At 40.7% G+C, this 23,958-nt stretch overlaps 1 protein-coding gene and 1 long non-coding RNA gene across 4 annotated transcripts in view; both read right to left on the reverse strand.

Annotated features, from left to right (window-relative positions):
- The window catches only part of ELOVL7 (ELOVL fatty acid elongase 7), a 92,030-nt gene that overhangs the window by 18,168 nt on the left and 49,904 nt on the right, over nt 1-23,958 (reverse strand). For all 3 annotated transcript variants that reach the window (XM_085002333.1, XM_085002332.1, XM_021077108.2), the window contains exons 2-4: nt 18,375-18,472; nt 3,503-3,693; nt 566-646 (exon numbers count right to left, since the gene is read on the reverse strand). In XM_085002333.1, coding sequence (XP_084858459.1) covers nt 566-646; nt 3,503-3,693; nt 18,375-18,438 — 336 coding nt within the window. In that variant the 5' untranslated portion in view covers nt 18,439-18,472. The remainder of the gene's footprint in view (nt 1-565; nt 647-3,502; nt 3,694-18,374; nt 18,473-23,958) is intronic.
- On the reverse strand, nt 8,317-12,865 carry LOC146395570 (uncharacterized). The gene is made up of 2 exons (XR_014831396.1): nt 9,391-12,865; nt 8,317-9,079 (listed from the first exon to the last, which is right to left on the reverse strand). It is a non-coding gene; the product is annotated as an uncharacterized LOC146395570 (long non-coding RNA).

Here is a 23,958-nt window from a genome sequence, read left to right on the forward strand (position 1 = left end):
CACCAAGACTTATGGCAATGCCGGACCCTTGAACCACTGAGCAAAGCCAGAAATCGAAGCCAAGTCCTCATGGATACTAGTCGGGTTGTTTCCACTGTGCCACAATGAAATTTACTTTCGTTGTAAAGTAAATTTACTTTTAATGCAAGAAATTCAAAAAGAAAAGCACCAATTTTCCTTTTATGGAAAACCACACACCTGACTTTCCTTGATTTTTTTTCTCATAATTTTTAGCTTTTTTTCCTCTCTACACATGTAATGTGATGATAGAGTCACTTACTCATTGTTTACAAAGAGAGTCCACTCAGATTTGATCCCTGGCCCAGGAATTCCATATGCCATGGGGTAGTCAAAAAAAGAGAAAAAAAAAGGCACAGAGTTCAAAAAGTTTTATTTTTATTTACTTTTTTGGCCATACTTGCAGCATTCAGAACTTCTGGGGCCAGGGATCAATTGCATGCCGCAGCGGTGACAAAGCAGCTCCTTAACCTGCTAAGCTACCAAGGAACTCCCCAAAAGCTTTAACATTGATTTTGAATCACAAGTTTTCCAAAGAGAAACTTACCCTCAGTGCAGTAGGTGACTGTGAATAGTCAACAATTTCACATCGAAACGAATAACCTGTACCCCAGCCAGACATCACAAACTGCAAGAGAGCACATGCATATTAAAAAAGGAAGTATTTGCTCAACAGTTGCAACATAGGTAGTTTTGATTGTGTCTCTTCATTACATTCTCAGCTGAGTCAGCAGTCAGTGTAGAGGGAAAAGCAGGATGGAACAAATGCAAATCAGAACTTGTTTGTTATCAAAGCATTAAGAAATTTCAAAAATGGAAAGTCATATTCATATAAATAGTGTACTGACTAAAATGGCTACCTCTTGGAGTGATTATTCCAATATAGTGAAAAACAAAACACTGAGAGTGTTTTGTTTAAATAACAAATACTGGGGAGCTCGTGTCATGGCTCAGTGGTTACAAATCCGACTAGGAACCATGAGGTTGCAGGTTCGATCCCTGGCCTTGCTCAGTGGGTTAAGGATCTGGCGTTGCCATGAGCTGTGGTATAGGTCACAGACACGGCTCGGATCCTGCGTTGCTGTGGCTCTGGTGTAGGCTGGCAGCTACACCTCAGACTGGACCCCAAGCCTGGGAACCTCCATATGCCACGGGTACGGCCCTAGAAAAGACCAAAAAAAAAAAAAAAAAAAAAAAGAGCAAATACTGGTATACGATTGACTTTAGGTATATCTATACGTGCCTGTGCACATGCTTGTATACTCTCAAGGGGAGAAGTGGGGGTCTGAATTCAGTCTTTTCTGATGATTTCCAATCTTTGCAATTAGTCAACAAATAAATGAGCGAACCAACATTTTCAAGGTAGTCGTTTGATGGCTGCAACAACTCGGTTTTTCCTGTCTTGGCTAGTAAATGCAATGTGAAGTAGTAGTCTGTGGCTTTTAAATCAAGATTGACCAAACACAAGACTCACCTATCAGTTTTGCTTTAGATTCACATGAAAAGTGAAAGACAAAAATATTAATAATAGGAGTTCCCATTGTGGCTCAGCAGTAACAAGCCTGACTAGTATCCATAGGGATGTTAGTTCAATCTCTGGCCTCACTCAGTGGGTTAAGGATCTGGTGTTGCCATGAGTTGTCATGTAGGTTGCAGACACGGCTCAGATCTGGTGCTGCTGTGGCTGTGGCTGGACCTCTAGCCTGGTAACTTTCATATGCTGCAGGTATGGCCTAATTTTAAAAAGCAAGGAAAAAAAAATCAACAATAGAGTTCAGTCTGGTAAGCCTTAATTCCAACACACCCACAAAGTGACCTTAGAAAACTGGTGAGAAGAAAAAGCTTATTGTTGATAAGTCTGGACCATAATTCAAAGATTATATTGACATTCTTTCAGTCTGATGGTGGGAAGGTCTCCTTGGAAAACAGTACCTACCTGAAAGTGATAAGGTAAGGGCTTTAACTTAAAATTAAGGTATACATTAAATGGTAGACTTAATTTAAGATTCTGACAATATGACTGGTTCTCTGGCATCCTATTCTCACAAGTGCCAACATTTTCCCTAGAATGTCTTCTTTCTCAGCATAATGATTATATCATTTCTATTACACTACATTTTTTTTTCCTTTTTATGGCTGCGCTATGGCATATGGAAGTTCCCAGGCTAGGGGTCAAAGCAGAGCTGCAGCTGCAGGCCTATGCCACAGCCACAGCAATGGAGGATCCAAGCCACATCTGTGAACTACACCAGATGGATCCTTAACCCACAGGGCAAGGCTAGGGATTGAACTTGCATCCTCATGGGCACTAAGCTGGGTTCTTAACCTACTAAGCCATAAGGAGAATTCCTATTACACTACATTTTAAGTTTCTGTTTTTAATTACTATTAAAGCTGAAATAAAAACGTTACAATAAATTAACTTCTAAAGGCAAAAGTTTATGAGGCATCATCAGTATGATATTTTAATAGTGAAAAGAAAAGAAACCAAGGAGAAAGAAAAACTACCTAGACTGTGGTGTTTAAAACACTATCCCTGGAGTTCACCTCATGGCTCAGCACATTACCAACCCAACTAGTATCCAGGAGGATGCAGCAAAGTAAGTCAGGACTGCAGGGAGGCTGTGAGAAATGAGGCTAGAGCATCCTTCCGGTGGATCCACGGCAGGAATCAGGTTGGAAGGATGCATGTATAGAGGCCATGATGTCCAGAAAAGTCATGCCAGACCCTCCTGGTCCCAGGTATGAGGAGGCACAGAGTGTGCTGGGGAAGAAATAAGTAAGGAACAGAGGATGGGGAAGCCAGCCAGCAATGGGAGAGAAGCAGGGAATCCCAGAAAAGTAGATACAGGGACGTGGCTGAGATACATTATCAGCAGAGCAGGCGTGAAAGACACCATGAGATTGCTTTGGGGCCTGGAAGATCTCCACTTGTCTTACTGACAATTAAGGACAGCTTCTGTCACCCACTGCTTTGTAGAAGTCTAAGTTCTCCATCTCCCTCCACCACTCCATAGCTCATCAGGGTATGTAGAAACCAAAGGTTCCTGCCATGATGATGACAACTCATTACAGAATCACGATGAGCTCTGACGTCAGACAGACCTGGTTTCACATCAGTCCTTCACCTACCAGCTCCACTACTTTGAGTAAGTTACCTCATTTCTCCAACTATGAGATTCCTTAAAACTTAACATTTACAGATTCATTCAACCATCTTTTATGGCTACCTGCATGCAAGTCACTGGATTAAATGTTAATTTCTCTCACTACCTGTGAGGTGGACTATACGAGATCCTCTAAGGAGTTCAATACCTGGTCTACATATAATTATTTTTTAGCAAATACCTGCTCTGGTGAGCTAAGTTTCTGAAATTCCTTAAATCTCAGAGAATTATCCTACAGTCATAACAGGAAACATCATGACAGATAAACGTAAAGACTCAGACAAGGTTCTCCCATTAGGAATACTTTAGACACTTGCCTCATAACATATATACATAGAAAAGAGTACTATGAAAAAATTGTATGTTATCATCGCTTTCTTGAGTTCAAAGGGCTTTCGATTCTCCATGAACTTTGGTCCCAGAGAAGTGACAAAATAGACATAGAGTCCCAGGATGATGGTTTGTGGCAGAGGCGAGGACATGAGCAGCCAGTCTTCAACTCTTGGATCTAAAAGGAAAATAAGATGTAAGTGCACATCCATTCAGCCAGGAGATAACTGACAGCGCCAGCATTTAAGGAGGCACCTTGATCCTAACACTGACAGTGGACTATTTGGTCAGTGATCACTACTATCTTCACGACAAGTGAAGGGAAATCACCAGAAATAGTGATGGAGCAAGAAACAGTGAGGCCTCAAAGGACAAAGGGAGCTAGTGATCACCAGGACCCAGGAGAGTCATAGGGAGAAGCCCTTCAGGTGAGGAGCTGGAATCAATAGCCCAGCCCCACCCTCCTCCCTCTCTCCAATCTCCAACCAACCAGAAACCAGAAGGCGCGGGAGCAAGCCATGGTTATAGTTCATACTGGTCATTCTCCAGGGTCCAGCATAGGGTACAGAGTGGATCTGGAGAACAGAGACACCCAGGAAAGTTTCACCATCTCTCTATAACCACCAATAACCTATTAGAGTTTCTCCATCCAAACATTCTTTTATATATAAAAATATGTTTGGGTTTGCTGTTTCTTCTTCCCCCAAGAAAACTGAGACATTTCCATATACATTGTATCATAGAATTGAAAAGGAGTTTAGCATCATTTAAGATCTAAAGTGTGGGTTTTAAGTGTCCAAAGTGTGGGCTAACCAACTTGATATTTTAGCAAAAAAAAAATAAAATAAAAAAATAAAATGTAGTAGTCCCACAATTATGTAAAAAACAAATTTATGGAGTTCCTGTCATGGCTCAGTGGTTAATGAATCTGACTAGGAACCATGAGGTTGCAGGTTTGATTCCTGGCCTTGCTCAGTGGGTTAAGGATCCGACTTTGCCGTGAGCTGTGGTGTAGGTCGCAGACACGGCTCGGATCCCATGTTGCTGTGGCTCTGGTGTAGGCTGGCAGCTACAGCTCTGATTAGACCCCTAGCCTGGGAACCTCCATATGCCACAGAAGCGAGCAGCCCCAGAAGAGGCAAAAAGACAAAAAAAAAAAAAAAAAAACAAGATCCTGCGTTGCCGTGAGCTGTGGTGTAGGTTGCAGACGCAGCTTGGATCCTGCGTTGCTGTGGCTCTGGCGTAGGCCAGTGGCTACAGCTCCGATTCGACCCCTAGCCTGGGAACCTCCATATGCCGCGGGAGCGGCCCAAAAAAATAGCAAAAAGACAAAAAAAAAAAAAAAAAAAAAAAGTTGCAACTCAAGATGAGATGTGATTACTTCTATATTCTTAGGTAGTTCAAAAGTAATTTTACTAAATTGCCTCATGAAGTCAGAATATTATAAAGGAAAATAAGTATGGACAAGTTTTCAGGTGTATCTGACTCAAAATTGAGCTTTGACTAATCTTAGGTTGCTAAATACCATAACCTTTCTTAACTGGAAAAGAAAGATGGGGGAATACAACTCTTGCCCATTTGAACTACTAATGGTACAGCCAATTACCAAAACGTGTTGAATATCCCTTCAAGTGTGACTTCCTACCCAATGCAAAAACTTCTTTAATAGACACCATGATGGATGACTCACTTGGCTTCAATTTTATTGCTTGGAAAGCTCAAATTTGATACTCAGATATACTAGGGCATGGCTGTAGCTATTAAAGATGATTTAAGGAGTTCCCATCGTGGCTCAGCGGTTAGCAAACTTGACTAGCATCCATGAGAACACAGGTTCGATCCCTGGCTTTGCTCAGTGGGTTAAGGACCAAGCGGTGCAGGTGAGCTGTGGTGTAGGTTGCAAATGCGGCTCAGATCCCGCGTTGCTGTGGCTATGGTGTAGGCCAGCAGCTATAGTTCCAATTCCACTGTAGCCTGGGAATCTCCATATGCTGCAGGTGTGGCCCTACAAAAAAAAAAATATATATATATATATATATATATATATATAATATTAAAAATATTATATATACATAGGAATTTTACATATGATAAAGAAAGCCTGATAAATAAGCAGGAAGGGAGAGATGGTTTGATAAATGAGTTTGTGCCTTACCTTGTATCCTATCCAAGCAAGTCCCAAACTATACAATACAAGAAAGATACTCAAAGTCTTTCCACAAAAAGTAGAGAAAGGCTGCTAGAAATGCTAAGTTAAACAAACAAGGTGCTTTTCTGCAGGGTTTCTTAGTGACTCGTGTTTGTTGTGAATTGTCAAGATGAGAATGGTGAGGCAGCATTTCACAAACTTACTTGACCATGGAGCCCTGTCTTTTTGTAGAATACCCTTTAACACCTTGTGGACCTAACATTCTGTGGAACACCATTTAGGAAAGACAGCCCTTAAAATATAAACATATAAATGAAACCATAAAAAATTAGGTAGTAAAAAAAATGATACAAACTTCTTTACAAAACAGAAATAGATCACAGAGGTAGAACACAGACATGGTTACCAAAGAGGACAGCAGGGCAGGGGGCAGAGTCGGGGGGAATTAGGAGTTTGGGATTAACAGATACACACTACTATATATAAAATAGGTAAAGAATAAGAACATACTGTAGCATATAGGGAACTATACTCAATACCTTGTAATAACCTATAATGGAAAAGAATCTGGAAAAGAATATATATATATAACTCAATCATTTTGCTGTATAGTAGAAGCTAAAACAACATTGTATATTAACTATACTTCAATTTAAAAAAGAAAATATTTAACAAAAAAATTAGCAATAGAAAATCAATAGTATCAGATTATTTTGACACATAGTAAGGAGAAGGAAAATTTTATAAATGGTCAAGTATGGGGAATGAGAGACATGTGGAAGTTAAGAAAAACATTGAGATTTTTTATTTAGATAACTGGCTTAGGAAAATTCTGTAGAGTAAGGAGAGTAAATGGCTAAAGTCAGAATCCGAGGACTTAACATTCAAAGGAGGAGCAATAGAAAATAAAACTACAGAAGACTGAGAAGGAACAGCCAAAGAGGTGGAAGGAAAACCACAAAAGTAAGATATCCTGAAGGGAGGGGAAAAGTGAATTCCTGGAAGGAATCAAAGTAACGAATGTAGCAGAAAAGGAAAGTAAAATGTGGGCTGAAAAGTGCCCCTGGAATTGATGCTCTTAGCAAGAACAATTTCAGTAAAGTATCATGTGCAAAATAGACATCCAACAAAAGATTGCTGAAAGACATTCATAAGAGCACAAAGTTCTCAAAATAAATTTTAAAAGTTTTAATTAATTAATTATTTATTTTTTAGAGATGCACCTGCGGCATATGGAAGTTCCCAGGCTTGGGGTGGAATCAGAGCTGTAGCTGCCTGCCTATACCTAAGCCACAGCAACGCCAGATCCAAGCCCACACGGCAGCTCATGGCAGTGCCTGATCAGATCCTTAACCCACTGAGTGGGGACCAGGGATTGAACTCTCATCCTCATGGATACTAGTTGGGTTCATTACCACTGAGCCACAACGGAAACTACAAAAAATTTTTTCATGTTAAGATTATCAATTTTTCCTAAAATTTCATTTTTACTAGAGTATAGTTGATTTTACAGTGTTGTGCCAATTTCTGCTATACATCATAGTGACCCAGCCACATATACATATATAAATATTCTTTTTCTAAAACTATCTTCCATCATGTTCTATCCCAAGAGATCATATAGTTCCCTGCGCTGTACGTAGGACCTCACTGCTTATCCATTCTAAATGTAACAGCATCTACCAACCCCAATTGACTGTCACAGTTTTAAATTAGGAAAAGCTTCGAAATCAGCTATCCAGAGGTACACATCACTGAAATCTTTTATTGCTTCTATTAGTTCCCTTCCTTTCTTTTGCAAGTTTCCCAGAACATCTGGGTGCCATGCGCAATTAAAAGGGTCATGAGGAACTCCAGCCACAGGCCAAAAACTCACAAGGGAAGTCTCAGTAAAGAAAATTGTGGAGTTCCCGTAGTGGCGCAGTGGTTAACGAATCTGACTAGAAACCATGAGGTTGTGGGTTTGATCCCTGCCCTTGCTCAGTGGGTTAAGGATCTGGCATTGCTGTGAGCTGTGGTGTAGCTGTGGAGCAGCTCGGATCCCGCGTTGCTGTGGCTCTGGTGTAGGCTGGCAGCTACAGCTCCAATTAGACCCCTAGCCTGGGAACCTCCATATGCCATGGGAAGTGGCCCTAGAAAAGGCAAAAAGACAAAAAAAATAAAAAGAAAAGAAAATTGTCATAGAACTAAGGACCAAAGGTCAGAATTATAACTGATTTAACATTTTTTAACACAATTTTTAAAGGTCGCACTCCATTTACATTTGTTACAAAATACTAGCCACATTATCCTGCTGTACAATACATCCTGGTAGCCTACCTTACACCCAGTAGTTAGTACCTCCCACACCCCCACCTCTATATTGCCTCTCCCCCTTCTCACTGGTAACCACCAGTCTGTTCTCTTTATCTATGGGTCTGCTTCTTTTCTGATAAATTCACTAGTTTGTTGAATTTTTTTAGATTCCACATATAAATGGTATCATACGGTATTTGTCTTTCTCTGACATATTTCATTCAGCACAATGTCCTTCAAGGTGATCCATGTTGCTGCAAATGACAAAATTTTGTTCTTTTTTATGGCTGAGTGGTATTCATTTGCATTTGTGTGTGTGTGTGTATATGTGTGTGTGTGTGTGTGTGTATAAATGTCTTTTTGGTTTTGTTTTTCTTTTATCGGCTACACCTTCGGGACACGGAAGTTCTTGGGCCAGGGGTTGACTCAGAGCTACAGTTGCAGACCTACACCACAGCCACAGCAACATCAGATCACTGGATCCTTACCCACTGAGTGAGGCCAGGGATCAAATCTGCATTCTCAAGGAGACTATGTTGGGTTCTTTACCCTCTGAGCCACAATGGGAACTCCTAAAACACCTTATCTTATGGTTGCCTCCATAGCTTGGTAACTGTAAATGATACTGCTACGAACATTGGGGCACATGAATCTTTTTGAATTAGTGTTTTTTTGGATATATACCAGAGTGGAATTGCTGGGTCATACAATAGTTCTATTTTTAGTTTTCTGAGATATCTCCATACTATTTTCCACAATGGCTACACCAATTTACATCCCCATTAACAGTATCTTCACCAACATTTGCTACTTGAATTCTTTTTGACGATAGCCATCTGACAAGTATGAGGTGATATACCACTGCAGTTTTAGAATTTTAATGGATTTTTTCCATCAGTGGATAATACAAGCCTTAAATGTATGAACATCATAAACAATATTAATATGTCTAGTTTTTATCTCCAATGAAATAAAAACTTAAAACCAGTACCAAAAGAAGGCTTCAGGAAGAATGTGAATACATTTGGATGATGACAATATGGATGATTTTCTTTCTTTTTTTAAATAAGATGTTTTAAATATTTCTGATATTAACAGATATCACAGTGATGACTTAGAACTAATTTTTTTTTTTTTTTTTTTTTTTTTTTGTCTTTTGTCTTTTTGTTGTTGTTGTTGTTGTTGCTATTTCTTGGGCCGCTCCCGCGGCACATGGAGGTTCCCAGGCTAGGGGATGAATCGGAGCTGTAGCCACCAGCCTACGCCAGAGCCACAGCAACTCGGGATCCGAGCCTCGTCTGCAACCTACACCACAGCTCACGGCAACGCCGGATCGTTAACCCACTGAGCAAGGGCAGGGACCGAACCCGCAACCTCATGGTTCCTAGTCGGATTCGTTAACCACTGCGCCACGACGGGAACTCCTAGAACTAATTTTTTTTATTTTAGTTTTTGTCAGTAAAGGCATTCTTGAATTAGAGTTATTTTATTTTACTGTTTCATTGGCTCAGCTCGGGGGTGGGGGGGGTAAGCAGGCATCAAATGACATCACTTTTCTGTTCTTCCACTGGTAGCAGTAAGGAAAACAAAAAGCCAGGAGAAGCATGCTGGGCTGGCTCAGGAAGCAGAAGAAAATAATTTTTAAATAAATCATTTTTTCCTATAATTTAACATTTTAAGCACACAGCTTTAAAAAAAAAAAAAAATCCCAAGTGTGACTTTCAAGTTCTACAGAATTTTTTAAAAAAAATCTTATCTTTTTGGAAAAGTTAATTTAATTTCATATTATTTTCAAAGCAAATAAGAGGACAAAACACCAAGCTTTTAAACCCTATTTCAACAAAGCTCTGAAGTCTGCCAGCCTGGGCTCTGATTCTGGCCCTCCTCCTGAATCATTATGTGATCTAAGGCCACTGACAGAACTTCTCTGTGTTTGATTTTCTCATCTGTGAGTCAGGCCTAAAATAGCAAGTATCTCAGAATTTAATGAGTTATCACAGGTAAAGAGACTGGCACAACATAAGTGGTTAGTAAGTATTGCTACTGTTATTTCAGCAGATCTCAATTCTATCAGCATAGCAGGTATTACCCCTGGAATATTTAAGAATCAAATGGGGAAAAAAACAACAAAAACAAAAACAAAAACCCTCTGATCCAAATGAGTCAAAGTCAGAACCCTAGGGTATGGGCCTCGGGCATCCATATTTTGAAAAAAAGGGGCAGAGGTGACCATGATGGACAATCAGCATTATGGACCAGGGGTTCAATGCTTCCTTCACCTACTCTGAGGGCCTATGTCCCTGGCTAGGTGCTCTTCGGTTATATTTTAAGTGGTTTTCCTGCCTCCTGATCCAATCTGCTATGCCTTGTCTTCTGCCAAGTTCACTTTCTAGAAGTAAAGCTTTGCTCAGTTTACTCCCCTGCTTAAATTAGTTCTCCCTATGAGCAAATAAAATCCAGTTTCTGGAGTAGCCACTGTGGCACGGTAGGGTTAAAAATCCAGCATTGCACCACAGCTGTGGCTTGGATTCGATCCCTAGCCTGGGAACTTCCGTATGCCATGGGTGTGGCCACAAAAAAAAAAGTCTTTAATATGTTCATGACTCTGAAGACTGCTCTTTTTTCCTGCCTTCTCTCTTGGCAACAATGATACCTTTCTGAATAGGGAGCCCACTTTCCTTTGATGGACAAAGTTCCCCATGAGACAGTCAGGTATAGTTGGTGAAGAAGCTGGAAGGGAAAACAAATGTGTAGCTCTGGTGCTTTCTGAGGTACTAAAGGGTCAAGAGTTATGGTGATCTTACTCAGACAGCATCTTCTTGCAAATAGATTACAACTAAGTCACCATTACTATCAAAATAAAGGAAAACGGGAGATCCCGTCGTGGCGCAGTGATTAACAAATCCAACTAGGAACCATGAGGTTGCGGGTTCAATCCCTGGCCTTGCTCAGTGGGTCTAGGATCTGGCATTGCCATGAACTGTGGTGTAGGTCGCTGACACGGCTCGGATCCTGAGTTGCTGTGGCTGTGGCGTAGGCCGGAGGCTACAGCTCTGATTAAACTGCTAGCCTGGGAATCTCCATATGCCGCGGGAGCGGCCCTAGAAAAGAAAGAAAGAGAGAGAGAGAAACAGAGAAAGAGAGAGAGAAAGAGAGAAAGAAAGAGAGAGAGAAAGAGAGAAAGAAGGAAGGAAAGAAAGAGAAAGAAAGTTAAACTGCTTTTGTGACATTAAAAATGGCATAGCATTATTTTGAGTTTTCACATTTCTCTATCAGAGAGAGAGAGAGAGAGAAAGAAAGAAAGGGGGAAAGAGAGAAAGAAAGAAAGAAAGAAAGAGAAAGAGAGAAAGAGAGAGAGAAAAGAAAGTTAAATAAAGGAAAACTGCTTTTTTGACATTAAAAATGGCATAGCATTATTTCGAGTTTTGACATTTCTTATCCAAGAATCACAATAAATCCTCTTATAGCTTAAGTATTAAATAAACCATTTTTAAAATTCTGTAGCTGTGGAATTTTTCCACATGAAATAATTAGGCATGACCCCCACTTCTCTAGCAATCAGAAAACCAATGAATATCAGTAAATTTCCCAAAGGCTACTGAGGATTAGAGCAAAAGCCAAGAATACACTCGAAATTCTTGGCACTTGGTCATGAACCCAGACCTTTGCAAGACAAGCAAAGTAGAACTGGACTAAGATGCCCAGAAGTGATTCCTAATGGCTCTCAGAGATCAATACCACACTAAGCAGAAGCAAAAACCTCTCCTCTTATACTTGATAGTGTTCTCAAAAGTTATACATCTCAACACAAACGTTTTAACCCTTCTAGATCCTGACAAGGAAAAAAAAATGTGAGGAAACTTTTTCAAAAAGCATCATGTGGGAGTTCCCTTTATGGCTCAGCAGTTAACGAACCCCACTAGAATCCATGAGGATGCAGGTTCGATCCCTTGCCTCGCTCAGTGGGTTAAGGACCCAGCATTGCCTTGAGCTGTGGTGTAGGTCACAGATGCGGCTTGGATCCAGCATTGCTGTGGCTGTGATATAGGCCGGCAGCTGTAGCTCCGATTTGACCCCTATCCTGGGAACCTCCATATGCCATGGGAAGCGGCCCAAGAAATAGCAAAAAGACAAAAAAAAAAGAAAACAAAACAAACAAAAAAAGTGTTATGCTATATTAAAAGTATTTGAAGATGGAAATGCTCTACCAATCATCACCCACCACCACCATTCATATTGGGATACTTTCCAAATAAATGGGCATTCATGCATGGTATCTGGTAGCTGGCAGATACCATTCTCATCTCTGTTTTGTTAACAAAGAAACTGAAACTGAAACTCACAGATGATAAATAATTTGTTTCAGATAACCGAGTTTAATCATAGTAGTGTCAGAACTTAAATCTAGGTCTTCTCATCACACATCCCCATACTCTCCCAGCAGTCTGAAGACTTTAAATTAGCATAGTAGCTTCAGATAGGTACATGGCCTGCCTCTCCCTTTCATCCCCTCTGCACTGTTTGTTAACACTGCTTCCAGAGCTCTCCTTGTCTCTCCCTTACTACCACCACCCCTTTGTTGTACCTTTTTCTGACCTAATATTATTCAGCTTTTTAATGTAACTATTCCCAATAAAAATAAAGAACTGATCCATAAATAAAAACAGAAGTGGAATTCAGAAGTAGTTCATCTTTTTTTTTTTTTTTTTTTTTTTTTTTTTTGGCCTTCTCTAGGACCGCTTGCACAGCATATGGAGGTTCCCAGGCTAGGAGTCTAATTGGAGCTGTAGCTGCTGGCCTATGCCAGAGCCACAGCAACACAGGATCTGAGCTGTGTCTGCGACCTACACCACAGCTCACGGCAATGCCAGATCCTTAACCCACCGAGCAAGGCCAGGGATCAAACCTGCAACCTCATGGTTCCTAGTCGGATTTGTTAACCACTGAGCCACAATGGGAACTCTTGGGCGGCAATGCCAGATCCTTAACCCACCGAGCAAGGCCAGGGATCAAACCTGCAACCTCATGGTTCCTAGTCGGATTTGTTAACCACTGAGCCACAATGGGAACTCTTGGGCGTAGTTCATCTTAAAACATTTTATAAGGCTAGCACTATATAGATACTCATCATCATCTAAATCTATTTGGCTCTTGAGTTAGGATATTGATTTTTGTTGTTGTTCTTGTTCTTTTTAAGGCTGGACTCATAGCATATGGAGGGTCCCAGGTTAGGGGCTGAATGAGGAGCTGTAGCCGCCGGCCTACATCACTGCAACAGCAACACCAGTTCCAGGACGTGCCTGTGACCTACACCACAGCTCATGGCAATGCCGGATCCTTTAACCCACTGAGCAAAGTCAGGGATCGAACCTACGTCCTCATGTATGCTTGTCAGATTCGTTTCCATTGAGCCACGATGGGGACTCAAGGATATTGATTAACTGCATCTTTTGGGTTGCTGCATTTTGGATGGTGCATAGCAAGAGCTGGATAGCAAGGGATCTGCTCTTAAAAACAGGTCTATTTCAAAAAATTGACCCATATCTACTTGGTGCCCAAGTTTAAATCATGAGAGTTCAGGTGACAAGATATACTTCTACTTTGAAAAGGATTTAAAATATTAGTATTTTTAGGGAGTTCCTGTCATGGCTCAGTAGTTAACAAATCTGACTAGGAACCATGAGGTTACGGGTTCAATCTCTGCCCTCCCTCAGTGGGTTAAGGATACAGCATTGGTGTGAGCTGTGGTGTAGGCCGGTGGCTACAGCTCTGATTAGACCCCTCGCCTGGAAACCTCGATATGCCACGGGAGGGGCCCTAGAAAAGGTAAAAAAGACCAAAAAATCAATTAATTAATTAATTAAATACTAGTATTTCTAGAAATAAATAAAATAAAACCATTAGGGAGTTCCCGTTGTGGCACAGCAGAAATGAATCTGACTAGGAACCATGAGGTTTAGAGTTCGATCCTTGGCCTTGCTCAGTGGGTTAGGGATCCGGCATTGCCATGAGCTGTGGTGTAGGTCAAAGGTGTGGCTTGGATCCTGCGTTGCTGTGGCTCTGGTGTAGACCTATGGCTATAGCTCCAATTTGACCCCTAGCCTGGGAAACTCTATACGGTGTGGGTGTGGCCCTAAAAAGCAAAATAAATAAATAAATAAAATAAAAACCATTCGAATTTAAAAAAGTATTTTAAGTAAGTACTGAATTTATGAAAACAAACAATTGCACAACTTCAGAGAAAGATAATCTCTAAAGAAACCTGTATGTTCTCTGAACCATTACATAAGTTGAAAAACTAAGAAAAAAAATAAGAAAATTTAAAAAAGGTCATTCTTGGAGTTCCCATCATGGTGCAGTGGAAACAAATCTCACTAGTATCCATGAGGATGCAGATTCAATCGCTGCCCTTGCTCAGTGGGTTAAGGATCCGGCATTGCCATGAGCTGTGGTTTAGGTCACAGACACAGCTCAGATCCCACGTTGCTGTGGCTGTGGTGTAGGCCAGTGTCTACAGCTCTGATTCGATTCCTAGCCTGGAAACTTCTATATGCTGGGGGCGGGAGGGGGCATAACCCCCCTCCTCCAAATAAAAAGGTCATTCACCATTCTCTTCACTATCCAGTCACCAGAGTGAAGCTTTTCTATTTACGGATCTTTTTTAAGTTCTTGGCATCTTCAGGTACAAAACTGTTGTGACTTCTTTTAGTGAAATAAGATTGGTCTTTAGCAGTCTACTGAGGAATATGGCAACTATGAAACAGTGTATCTTTGCTGAAATCAGTGCAAACTGAAATATAATTTCAACTGATGTAGGTACCAAGAAGTGGCACTTTTTCCTCCTGAATTTGCTGAATGTGTGATTTCTAATTGACAGGTAAGAACTAATCTAAAGTGGTGATGCTGGTGAATATGTGGAAAGTAAGTCAAGTGCTGAACATCAGATTTCTAATCCTTATCAGAAAACACAGGTTCTAAACTTTTCTGCTAACTACTGACCAAGACGTTGGGAAGGTCACACCTCTGGGCCTCAGTTTCTCCAACTCTAATCTGAGGAAGTAGCTTGGAGGATAGCTGAGTTCATTTCAGCTCTAAAGTGCTCCACAAATTAATACATAAATAAAATGCTCTGATTCTGTATCTATTTTTTTTTTAAATTACCTTTGTTATATTTTTAAAACATTTTGTTGGAGTTCCCATCGTGGCGCAGTGGTTAATGAATCCGTCTAGGAACCATGAGGTTGCGGGTTCGATCCCCGGCCTTGCTCAGTGGGTTAATGATCTGGCATTGCCGTGAGCTGTGATGTAGGTCGCAGACGTGGCTAGGATCTGGTGCTGCTGTGGCTCTAGTATAGGCCGATGGCTACAGCTCTGATTAGACCCCTAGCCTGGGAACCTCCACAGGAGCAGCCCTAGAAAAGGCAAAAAAAACCCACATTTTGTCATAGTTGTAAAAGCAACATATATTTGTGTGGTTTAGAAATATAATGTAGATTGGGGGTTCCTGTTGTGGCATAGTGAAAACGAATCCAACTAAGAACAATGAGGTTGCAAATTTAATCCCTGGCCTCGCTCTTTCAGTGGGTTAAGGATCCCGTGTTGCCATGAGCTGTGGTGTAGGTCCCAGTTGTGGTTCAGATCTGGCATTGCTGTGGCATAGGCAGCTGTAGTTCCAATTAGACCCCTAGCCTGGGAACCTCCATATGCTGTGAGTGAGGTCCTAAAAGCAAAAAAAACACACACACACACACAGACTGGAGTTCCCTTTGTGGCTCAGTGTTTAACAAACCAGACTAGGATCCATGAGGTTGCGGGTTCGATCCCTGGCCTCACAGATGTGGCTCAGATCTGGCATTGCTGTGGCTGCGGTAGAGGCCGGCAGTTGTAGCTCTGATTCAACCCCTAGCTTGGGAACTTCCATATGCTGCAAGTGCTGCCCTGAAAAGCAAAAAACAAAAACAAAATCAAAAACAAAAAAACCCTAGACAGAAACAGATAAGAAAATAGAAATGACCCATAACCCTACAACATAGAGATAACTTCTAATACTCACAGAAAAAACACATGTGGTGTTCATAACCTGCTTTCACTTAGTGTATTTTAAATTTCTTGCTATGGCATAAAATGTTCTTCTGTAACATTCATTTTTATTTTTTTAGCGGGCAAGGGGAGAAGGTAGGCATTTCAAAATTACTCAGAGGTTAAGCTAGGAAATGCTCCCCACCCTTTCCGATACAGCCCAGGGGTTAGGAGGTGTAGCTCTTCCCACTCGAGTCATCCCAGACAGAGTCACTTGTGTGTTTTTTGTTTTTGTCTTTTTAGGGCCATACCTGCCACATATGGAGGTTCCCAGGCTAGGGGTCTAATCAGAGCTGCAGCTGCTGGCCTATGCCACAGCCACAGCAAGGTGGGATGTGAGCTGCATCTGCAATCTACACTACAGCTCATGGCAAACCCGGATCCTTAACCCACCGAGCAACCAGGGATTGAACCTGCGTCCTCATGGATACTAGTCAGATTCATTTCTGCTGAGTCATGACAAGAACTCCCAGAGTCACTGTTGGCAATAGCTGTTATTTCCCTTAGGAGCATTAGGACAGAATCAAGCCTAAGGGCACTGTGCCAATACAACCACTTCTAATGGCTACTGAATGGGAATGTACCATCATTTATTAACTAAGTCCCTTCTCTGGATATTAAAGCTATTTTCACTATTATAAACATTGTAATGAAGCCAACAACCCAACTGAAAAATGGGCAAAAGACCTGAATAGACTGTTCTCCAAGGAAGATATACAGATGGCCAACAAGCACATGAAAATATGCTCAACATCTCTGATTATTAGATAAATGCAAATGAAAACTACCATGAGGTACCACCTCACACCAGTCAGAATGGCCATCATTAATAAGTCCACAAATAACAAATGCTGGAGAGGGTATGGAGAAAAGGGAACCCTCCTACACTGATGGTGGAAATGTAAGCTGGTACAACCACTGTGGAGAAGAGTATGGAGATACCTTAGAAATCTATACATAGAACTACCATATGACCCAGGAATTCCACTCTTGGGCATACATCTGGACAAAACTTTCCTTAAAAAAGACACACGCACCTGCATGATCACTGTAGCACTATTCGCAATAGCCAAGACATGTAAACAACCCAAATGTCCATCAACAGATGATTGGATTAGGAAGATGTGGTATATATACACAATGGAATACCACTCAGCCATAAAAAAGAACAAAATAGAAGTTCCCATCATGGTGCAGCAGAAACAAATCTGATTAGGAACCATAAGGTTGTGGGTTTGATCCCTGGCCTCGCTCAGTGGGTTAAGGATCTGGGGTTGCCATGAACTGTGGTGTAGGTCACAGACGCGGCTCAGATCCTGCGTTGCTGTGGCTGTGGCATAGGCCAGCGGCTACAGCTCTGATTAGACCCCTAGCCTGGGAATCTCCACATGCTGTGAGTGAGGCCCTAAAAAGACAAAAAGACAAAAAAAAAAAAAAAGAACAAAATAATGCCATTTGCAGCAACATGGATGGACTAGAGATTCTCAGACTGAGTAAAGTCAGAAAGAGAAAGACAAATACCATATGATATCATTTATATCTGGAATCTAATATACAGTACAAATGAACCTTTCCACAGAAAAGAAAATCATGGACTTGGAGAATAAACTTGTGGTTGCCAAGGGGGAGGGAGAGGGAGTGGGCTAGATTTAGAGCTTGGGGTTAACAGATGCAGACTATTGCCTTTGGAATGGATTAGCAATGAGATTCTGCTGTGTAGCACAGGGAACGATCTCTAGTCACTTATGATGGAGCATGATAATGGGAGAACAAAGAATGTATACATGTGTGTGTAACTGGGTCACCATGCTGCACAGTAGAAAAAAAATAATGTATTGGGGAAATAAAAAAAATAAACATTGTAATGAATAGCTCTGAACCTCAAGCTTTGCACATATTTTCAATGAAATCCTTGACACTTCTTCGGTTTGTTTTTGTCTTTTTTTCTTTTCAAGGCCACACTCACAGCATATGGAGGTTCCCAGGCTAGGGATCGAATCGGAGCTACAGCTGCCGGCCTCCACCACAGCCACAGAAATGCAGGATCCAAGCCGCATCTGTGAACTACACCACAGCTCATGGCAACACCGGTTCCTTAATCCACTGGGCGAGGCCAGGGATCGAACCCGAAACCTCAGGGTTCCTAGTCGGATTCGTTTACAATGTGCCATGATGGGAACTCCTGACACTTCTTTTTTAAGTAGTAGTAAAATCATTATGTTGAGCGTCTAGGAGGGATTGTTAAGTCAAAGTCTCTCATTCTGTTTCAATGAAATCCTATTATATACAACAGAAAAAGGAAAGATGAGCCACAATTAGGAAATACAGTTACTTACCAGCATCTTTGATCCAATTATCATAAAGACGCACAGTCCTAGCTGTAAGATCACTGAAGGCCATTTTCCACAGGATTGACTGGCTCTTACAATGGGTTCTTCAATAAAACAAAAAAGAAATGTGTTTATGATCTATGGATGCCAAAAGAGCCAAGTTTCTAGAAATACAATATTTAAAATGCTAAAAATTTAATAGGATTAACTGGCAAAACAACAAACTTACTGAGGGTAAATGCATTAGTGAACCACATCAAACCCTGATGCAGTTGCCAACATTTACGAATGTTCATCATAAGGACAATGCTTACTTCACTGAAAAAGACTGCCATTCTATGTACAAGATGCAAAATGAGTAAGTGATTCTAAGAACTTTCATTGGATCATCTGGCTCCCTTTTATGGCAGTAACATAGATCAGGAATGGACTATACCTCCTATGGCAGTGCTGAGGTAAAAACCAGAAGAAACTCAGAAAGATAAACTTTTAGAAAACTGACTCTGACCCAGACTTTTAGCTGATCTTCAGGCATAAAAAGGTCTTGTGTGTTCAAGTTTTTATAATTTAAGTGAAATAGAGGTAGAAAGAGGGAGGACAGATAAACAAAACATAGTTGAAAGAGAAGCCTTTTGAAAAAAAAGTGAGGAAAAACTAGCTCTATATGTATTAAAAGATATACCAAATCTTCAGTAACTAAAACAGTGTGACACACTAGCACACAAAGAGGCAAATGAATGGATTAGAACAGAACATCCAGAAACACACCAAAAACACTTGGGAGTTTAGTACCATATTTCATAAATTCTAAGTTGTACACTTTACAAAATTTGAACATCTTTGAAAACAGCACGTGGCTTACAAATGAATGGTGCAACATAAAATGAACAGAATATTTCATTCAAGTCATATGGTGGGAAGATGAAAAAGTTCTGGAGATAGGTGATGGTGACAGTTGTGTAAAAATGCAAATATACTTGATGCCTTTGAGCTTTACACTTAAAAATGTTAAAAACGGTAAATTTCACACACTATGCATATGTTACCCCAATAAAAAATAAATCCTCTAGATCTGCAACAGAAAAATTTATAATTTCTTCTAGCATTCTAAAATAAAGCCATTTTAGAATATACATATATAAGATATATGTATCTTTTAAGAGACATATCATCTCTGATAAAGGTGGCATCTCAAACCAGTAGGCACTGAATTAGCACAAATTATTGAGTAAATGTTGTGATACAACTAGAAAGTCATCTGAAGAAAAAAGGTAGACCCAAAGATTGTACTACAAACCAAGATAAACTCCAAGTAGATCAAAGATTTGAATAAGATGTTTTTTAAAAAAATGAAAGTACTAGATGACACAGGGCAAACGCATTTATAACCTTGGAGTAAAAAATGTCTTTTTAACTTTGACTTAAAAGCCATAACACATAAGAGAAGACTAACGAACTTAATCATGTGAAAATCAAAAAGGAAAAAGCCAAATGACAAACAGGAAAAAAAATGTTCAATTCATAATACAGACCAATGCTATTCTCCCTAATATAGTAAGAGTTCTTAGAAACTGGTGAGAAAAAGACCTATAAGCCAAGGGAAAAAAAAAAAGGGTAAATTTCACAGAAAAGGAAGTACAAATAGCTCTTAAACATACGAAAAGTTGTTTTACTTTAACCATAGTAAGAAACCTATAATATTTTATTGCACTGAATGGGCTAAAGTACATTTTTATCAATCATATGGGCCAAAATCCAAAAATGTGTTCACTCTGTTGGAAGTTAAAAAGTTAAAATGAGGGAGTTTTGTTCATGGCTCAGTGGTTAATGAACCTGACTAGGATCCATGAGGATGCAGGTTCGACCCCCGGCCTCACTCAGTGGGTTAAGGATCCGGCGTTGCCAAGGGCTTTGGTGTAGGTTGCAGATTCGGTTCGGATCCTGTGTTGCTATGGCTGTGGCATAGGCCAGCAGCCACAGCTCCAATTTGATCCCTAGCCTGGGAATTCCATATGACGTGGGTAAGGCCCTAAAAAAAAAGAAAAAAAATTTTTTAAGTTAAAATGGGAGTTCCCACTGTGGCTTAGTGGAAATGAATCTGACTAGCATCCATGAGGATGCAGGTTTGATCCCTGGCCTCACTCAGTGGGTTAAGGATCTGGCTTGCCATGAGCTGTGGTGTAGGTCGCAGAGGCATCTAGGATCTGGCGTTGCTGTGGCTGTGGTGTAGGTCAGCGGCTATAGCTCCAATTCAGCCGCTATCCTGGGAACTTACATATGCAGCAGGTGCAGTCCCAAAAAGACAAAAAAAAAAAAAGTTAAAATGACTGTGGTAAACTCACACATTGCTGGTGGAAGTACAAACTAGCATAACCCTTGGTGAGGGCAATTTGGCATTATCTGTGAAAAATTATTATAAATGCACATTTTTAAGTCCAGTAATCGTATTTTTAGAAACTTCTATCGATATACATATGCACATATGCACAATGACATCTATTCGAGCTTATTCACTGCATCAGTCACTAAGAGCAAAACACTGGAAACAAGGAAATTCTTGCTGTGGCAGTGGGTTAATGATCTAATTTGTCTCTGTGGTGGCTACGGTTTTATCCCCAGCACAGTGGGTTAAGGATCCAGCGTCACTGCAGCGGTGGCATAGGTCACAGCCATGGCTCAGATTCGGTCCCTGGCCCAGAAACTTTTACATGCCATGCCATGAGAGCAGCAGGGGAAAAAGAAAGAAAGAAAGAGAGAAAGAGAGAAAGAGAGAAAGAAAGAGAGAAAGAAAGAGAGAAAGAAAGAGAGAAAGAGAGAAAGAGAGAAAGAGAGAAAGAGAGAAAGAAAGAGAGAAAGAAAGAGAGAAAGAAAGAGAGAAAGAAAGAGAGAAAGAGAGAAAGAGAGAAAGAGAGAAAGAGAGAAAGAGAGAAAGAAAGAAAGAAAGAAAGAAAGAAAGAAAGGTCTATCAAAAAGGTTCTGGTTAGTAAATGATGATCTAGGAAATACTATGCCATTGTTAATATGAATGAGGGATCTCTCTGTGTGCTAGCATGGAAGGACATCCAAGACATCTATGGGAAAAAAGCAAAGGAGGGTACAGAATTTTTAAATGACTATCTTTTACATATGAAAGGAAGAAAGGGATAAGAATAAAAATTTACATTTATTTATATTAGCATAAAAGGAACTCTGGGACTTCCTGTTGTGACTGAGCAGATTAAGAACCCGATGTAGTCTCTCTGAGGATGCAGGTTCGATCCCTGACCTTGCTCAGTGTGTTATGGATCCAGCTTTGCTGTGAACTGTGGAATAGGTCACAGACACAGCTTAGATCCCATGTTGCTGCTGCAGTGGCTGTGGCATGGCCCAGCAGCTACAGCTCCAATTTGACCCCTAACCTGGGAACTTCTATATGCCATGGGTACGGCCCTAAAAAGAAAATAAGGAACTCTGAAAAAATATCCATGGGGAATGGAATGGGGTATAAACTTGGCTGAAGGGGTGGTGGAAGGAAGACCTTATACTGTCTGGGTTTTGATTCATGTGACTATATCACCTGTCTAAAAACAAAGAATATTTTAAACAACAACAAAAACAATGGAATTAGCTGTACCTGTGCTGGGATGCTGTTACGTATACACCCATATACACATGCACATAAACACAAAAGAGAAATTTTAATCTTAATTCCTCAAGGATCTGTCTACTCCAGAGGATCTGTCCAAGTCCAGGGTGGTATCTCAGCATGACCTCTGATCAGATACAACCATGGTGTGTCTTCACGCAGAGTTCATAATTAAGATTGGCTGTGGTGATGCCAGGATCTTGTCAGAGATAGACTGGATTCTAGTATTCCTGTGAAGGTGTGATATGAGGGTAAGAGCAGAAACTCTGGGATCACAAAGATTTTGGTTTGAATCACACTACTGAATAACTGTGTGACCCTGGGTGAAATTAAAGTTCAAGTTCCTTATCTGTAAAATGGCATTTCTACCACCTACTGAGAAAAAATAAACTCAGAGTTATTTAGAGGACCGTATGAGGTAAGTACATATGCATAAAGTTTAGAGTACAGAATCTGATAAAGAATAAACCTTCAATCAAATTCAGATATTGTCATTTGTGGAGATAAGCTATACCAATTTAAGCGGAAAACATCCAGCCAAACTCAGTTGAATGGCAGGGTATGGAACAAATTGAGAGAAAACTCTACTTCTATTTTAAGAGCTGGTATGTCACAGATTATAGATGATGCTCCGCTTGATGTTTTCCAATGGTTTGGGTAGGATTGTTGTAGATCGTGATAAAAGCTACTTTCCTGCTCCCCTTAACCACTGATGTAACAGATCTTGAGCCATTATTCTCATACTTAAACCGCCCAAATAATGCTGTTTAAATTATTCAGAATCAGAATGAAACACTAATGATACAGGGCATACAATGGGTTACATTTCAAAGTACTATTCTATTTTCTGTGCAATTCCTGCCCTCCCCACCATACCCCTACTGGTTCCACACAGGCCATTTTCCTCTCCCCAGCCCTCCCTAAAGCCCAAAGCCGCAAAGACACCACAGCCTAATGCAGGTCAGTAACAGTCACAGGCAGCAAAGAGAGCTGGTTTCTCTAATTCAAAAGACTGCAGAAGACTGAGATGGAGGAAGAGGAAGGAGGTCATCAGAGAAATAACTCACACTGGATGGGAAGGAGTGGCAGAAGCAGATGCCCTTCAAGCAGAGAGAAGGAGGCCTGGAGAGGCAGGAAAGGGGTTCTGTTGGCCCACACTTACTGGAGTGGAACCCTCTCACTGAGCCTTGGCTTGTGGGTAACCTGCCATCCAACAGTCCTTAACACATGAGGGCCCACCAGAAGAGAAGGAACATGCATAATTGTGTTGGGCATGAAAAGAACACCCGATCCCTTTGAGCATGATGGAATTAAAAAAGTGATGAGAATTTCCTTACAAGCTGGGACACTGAAGGACTAGAAGCCTATATTACATTGCAGAGATCAGTCCAGAAAATTGTTCATAAATGAACTGGGGGAAACCTGAGTTGTCTTCTAAATTGAGGGCTACCCCCAGACTCAATCCAAGAATATCAACCCCCTCCCACCCCAGAAATCCCCTTTAACATGATTTAACACAGACCCTTGATTGCAATATTGAAAAAGAAAAACAAAAATGGAGGCATCAACCTTCTTGACTTCAGACAATACTACAAAGCTATGGTCATCAAAACAATAGAGTCCTGGCACAAAAACAGATGTACAGATCAATGGAACAGGTTAGAAAGCCCAGAAATAAATTCAAGTTCCTAGGTCAAGTAATCTATGACAAAGGAGGCAAGAACATACATATTCTTACATAGCTGACTTTATAAGGGAGGTTTAAAACCATTTATTTTAGGTATGGGATCAGGGTACAAATGCCCTCTCTTCTATTGCCCTTATGCTAGTGGTTGCCAGACCTGATTATTATAATTACTTAAAGAGATATTTGGGCGTTCCCATCGTGGCTCAGTGGTTAACGAATCCGACTAGGAACCATGAGGTTTCGGGTTTGATCCCTGGCCTTGCTCAGTGGGTCAAGGA

This window comes from Sus scrofa, chromosome 16 (genome assembly GCF_054392235.1).
Source record: "Sus scrofa isolate SSC_HxYL_T2T_F1_AM1 chromosome 16, Sscrofa_HxYL_maternal_Yorkshire_Landrace_v2.0, whole genome shotgun sequence".
Taxonomy (NCBI): domain Eukaryota; kingdom Metazoa; phylum Chordata; class Mammalia; order Artiodactyla; family Suidae; genus Sus; species Sus scrofa.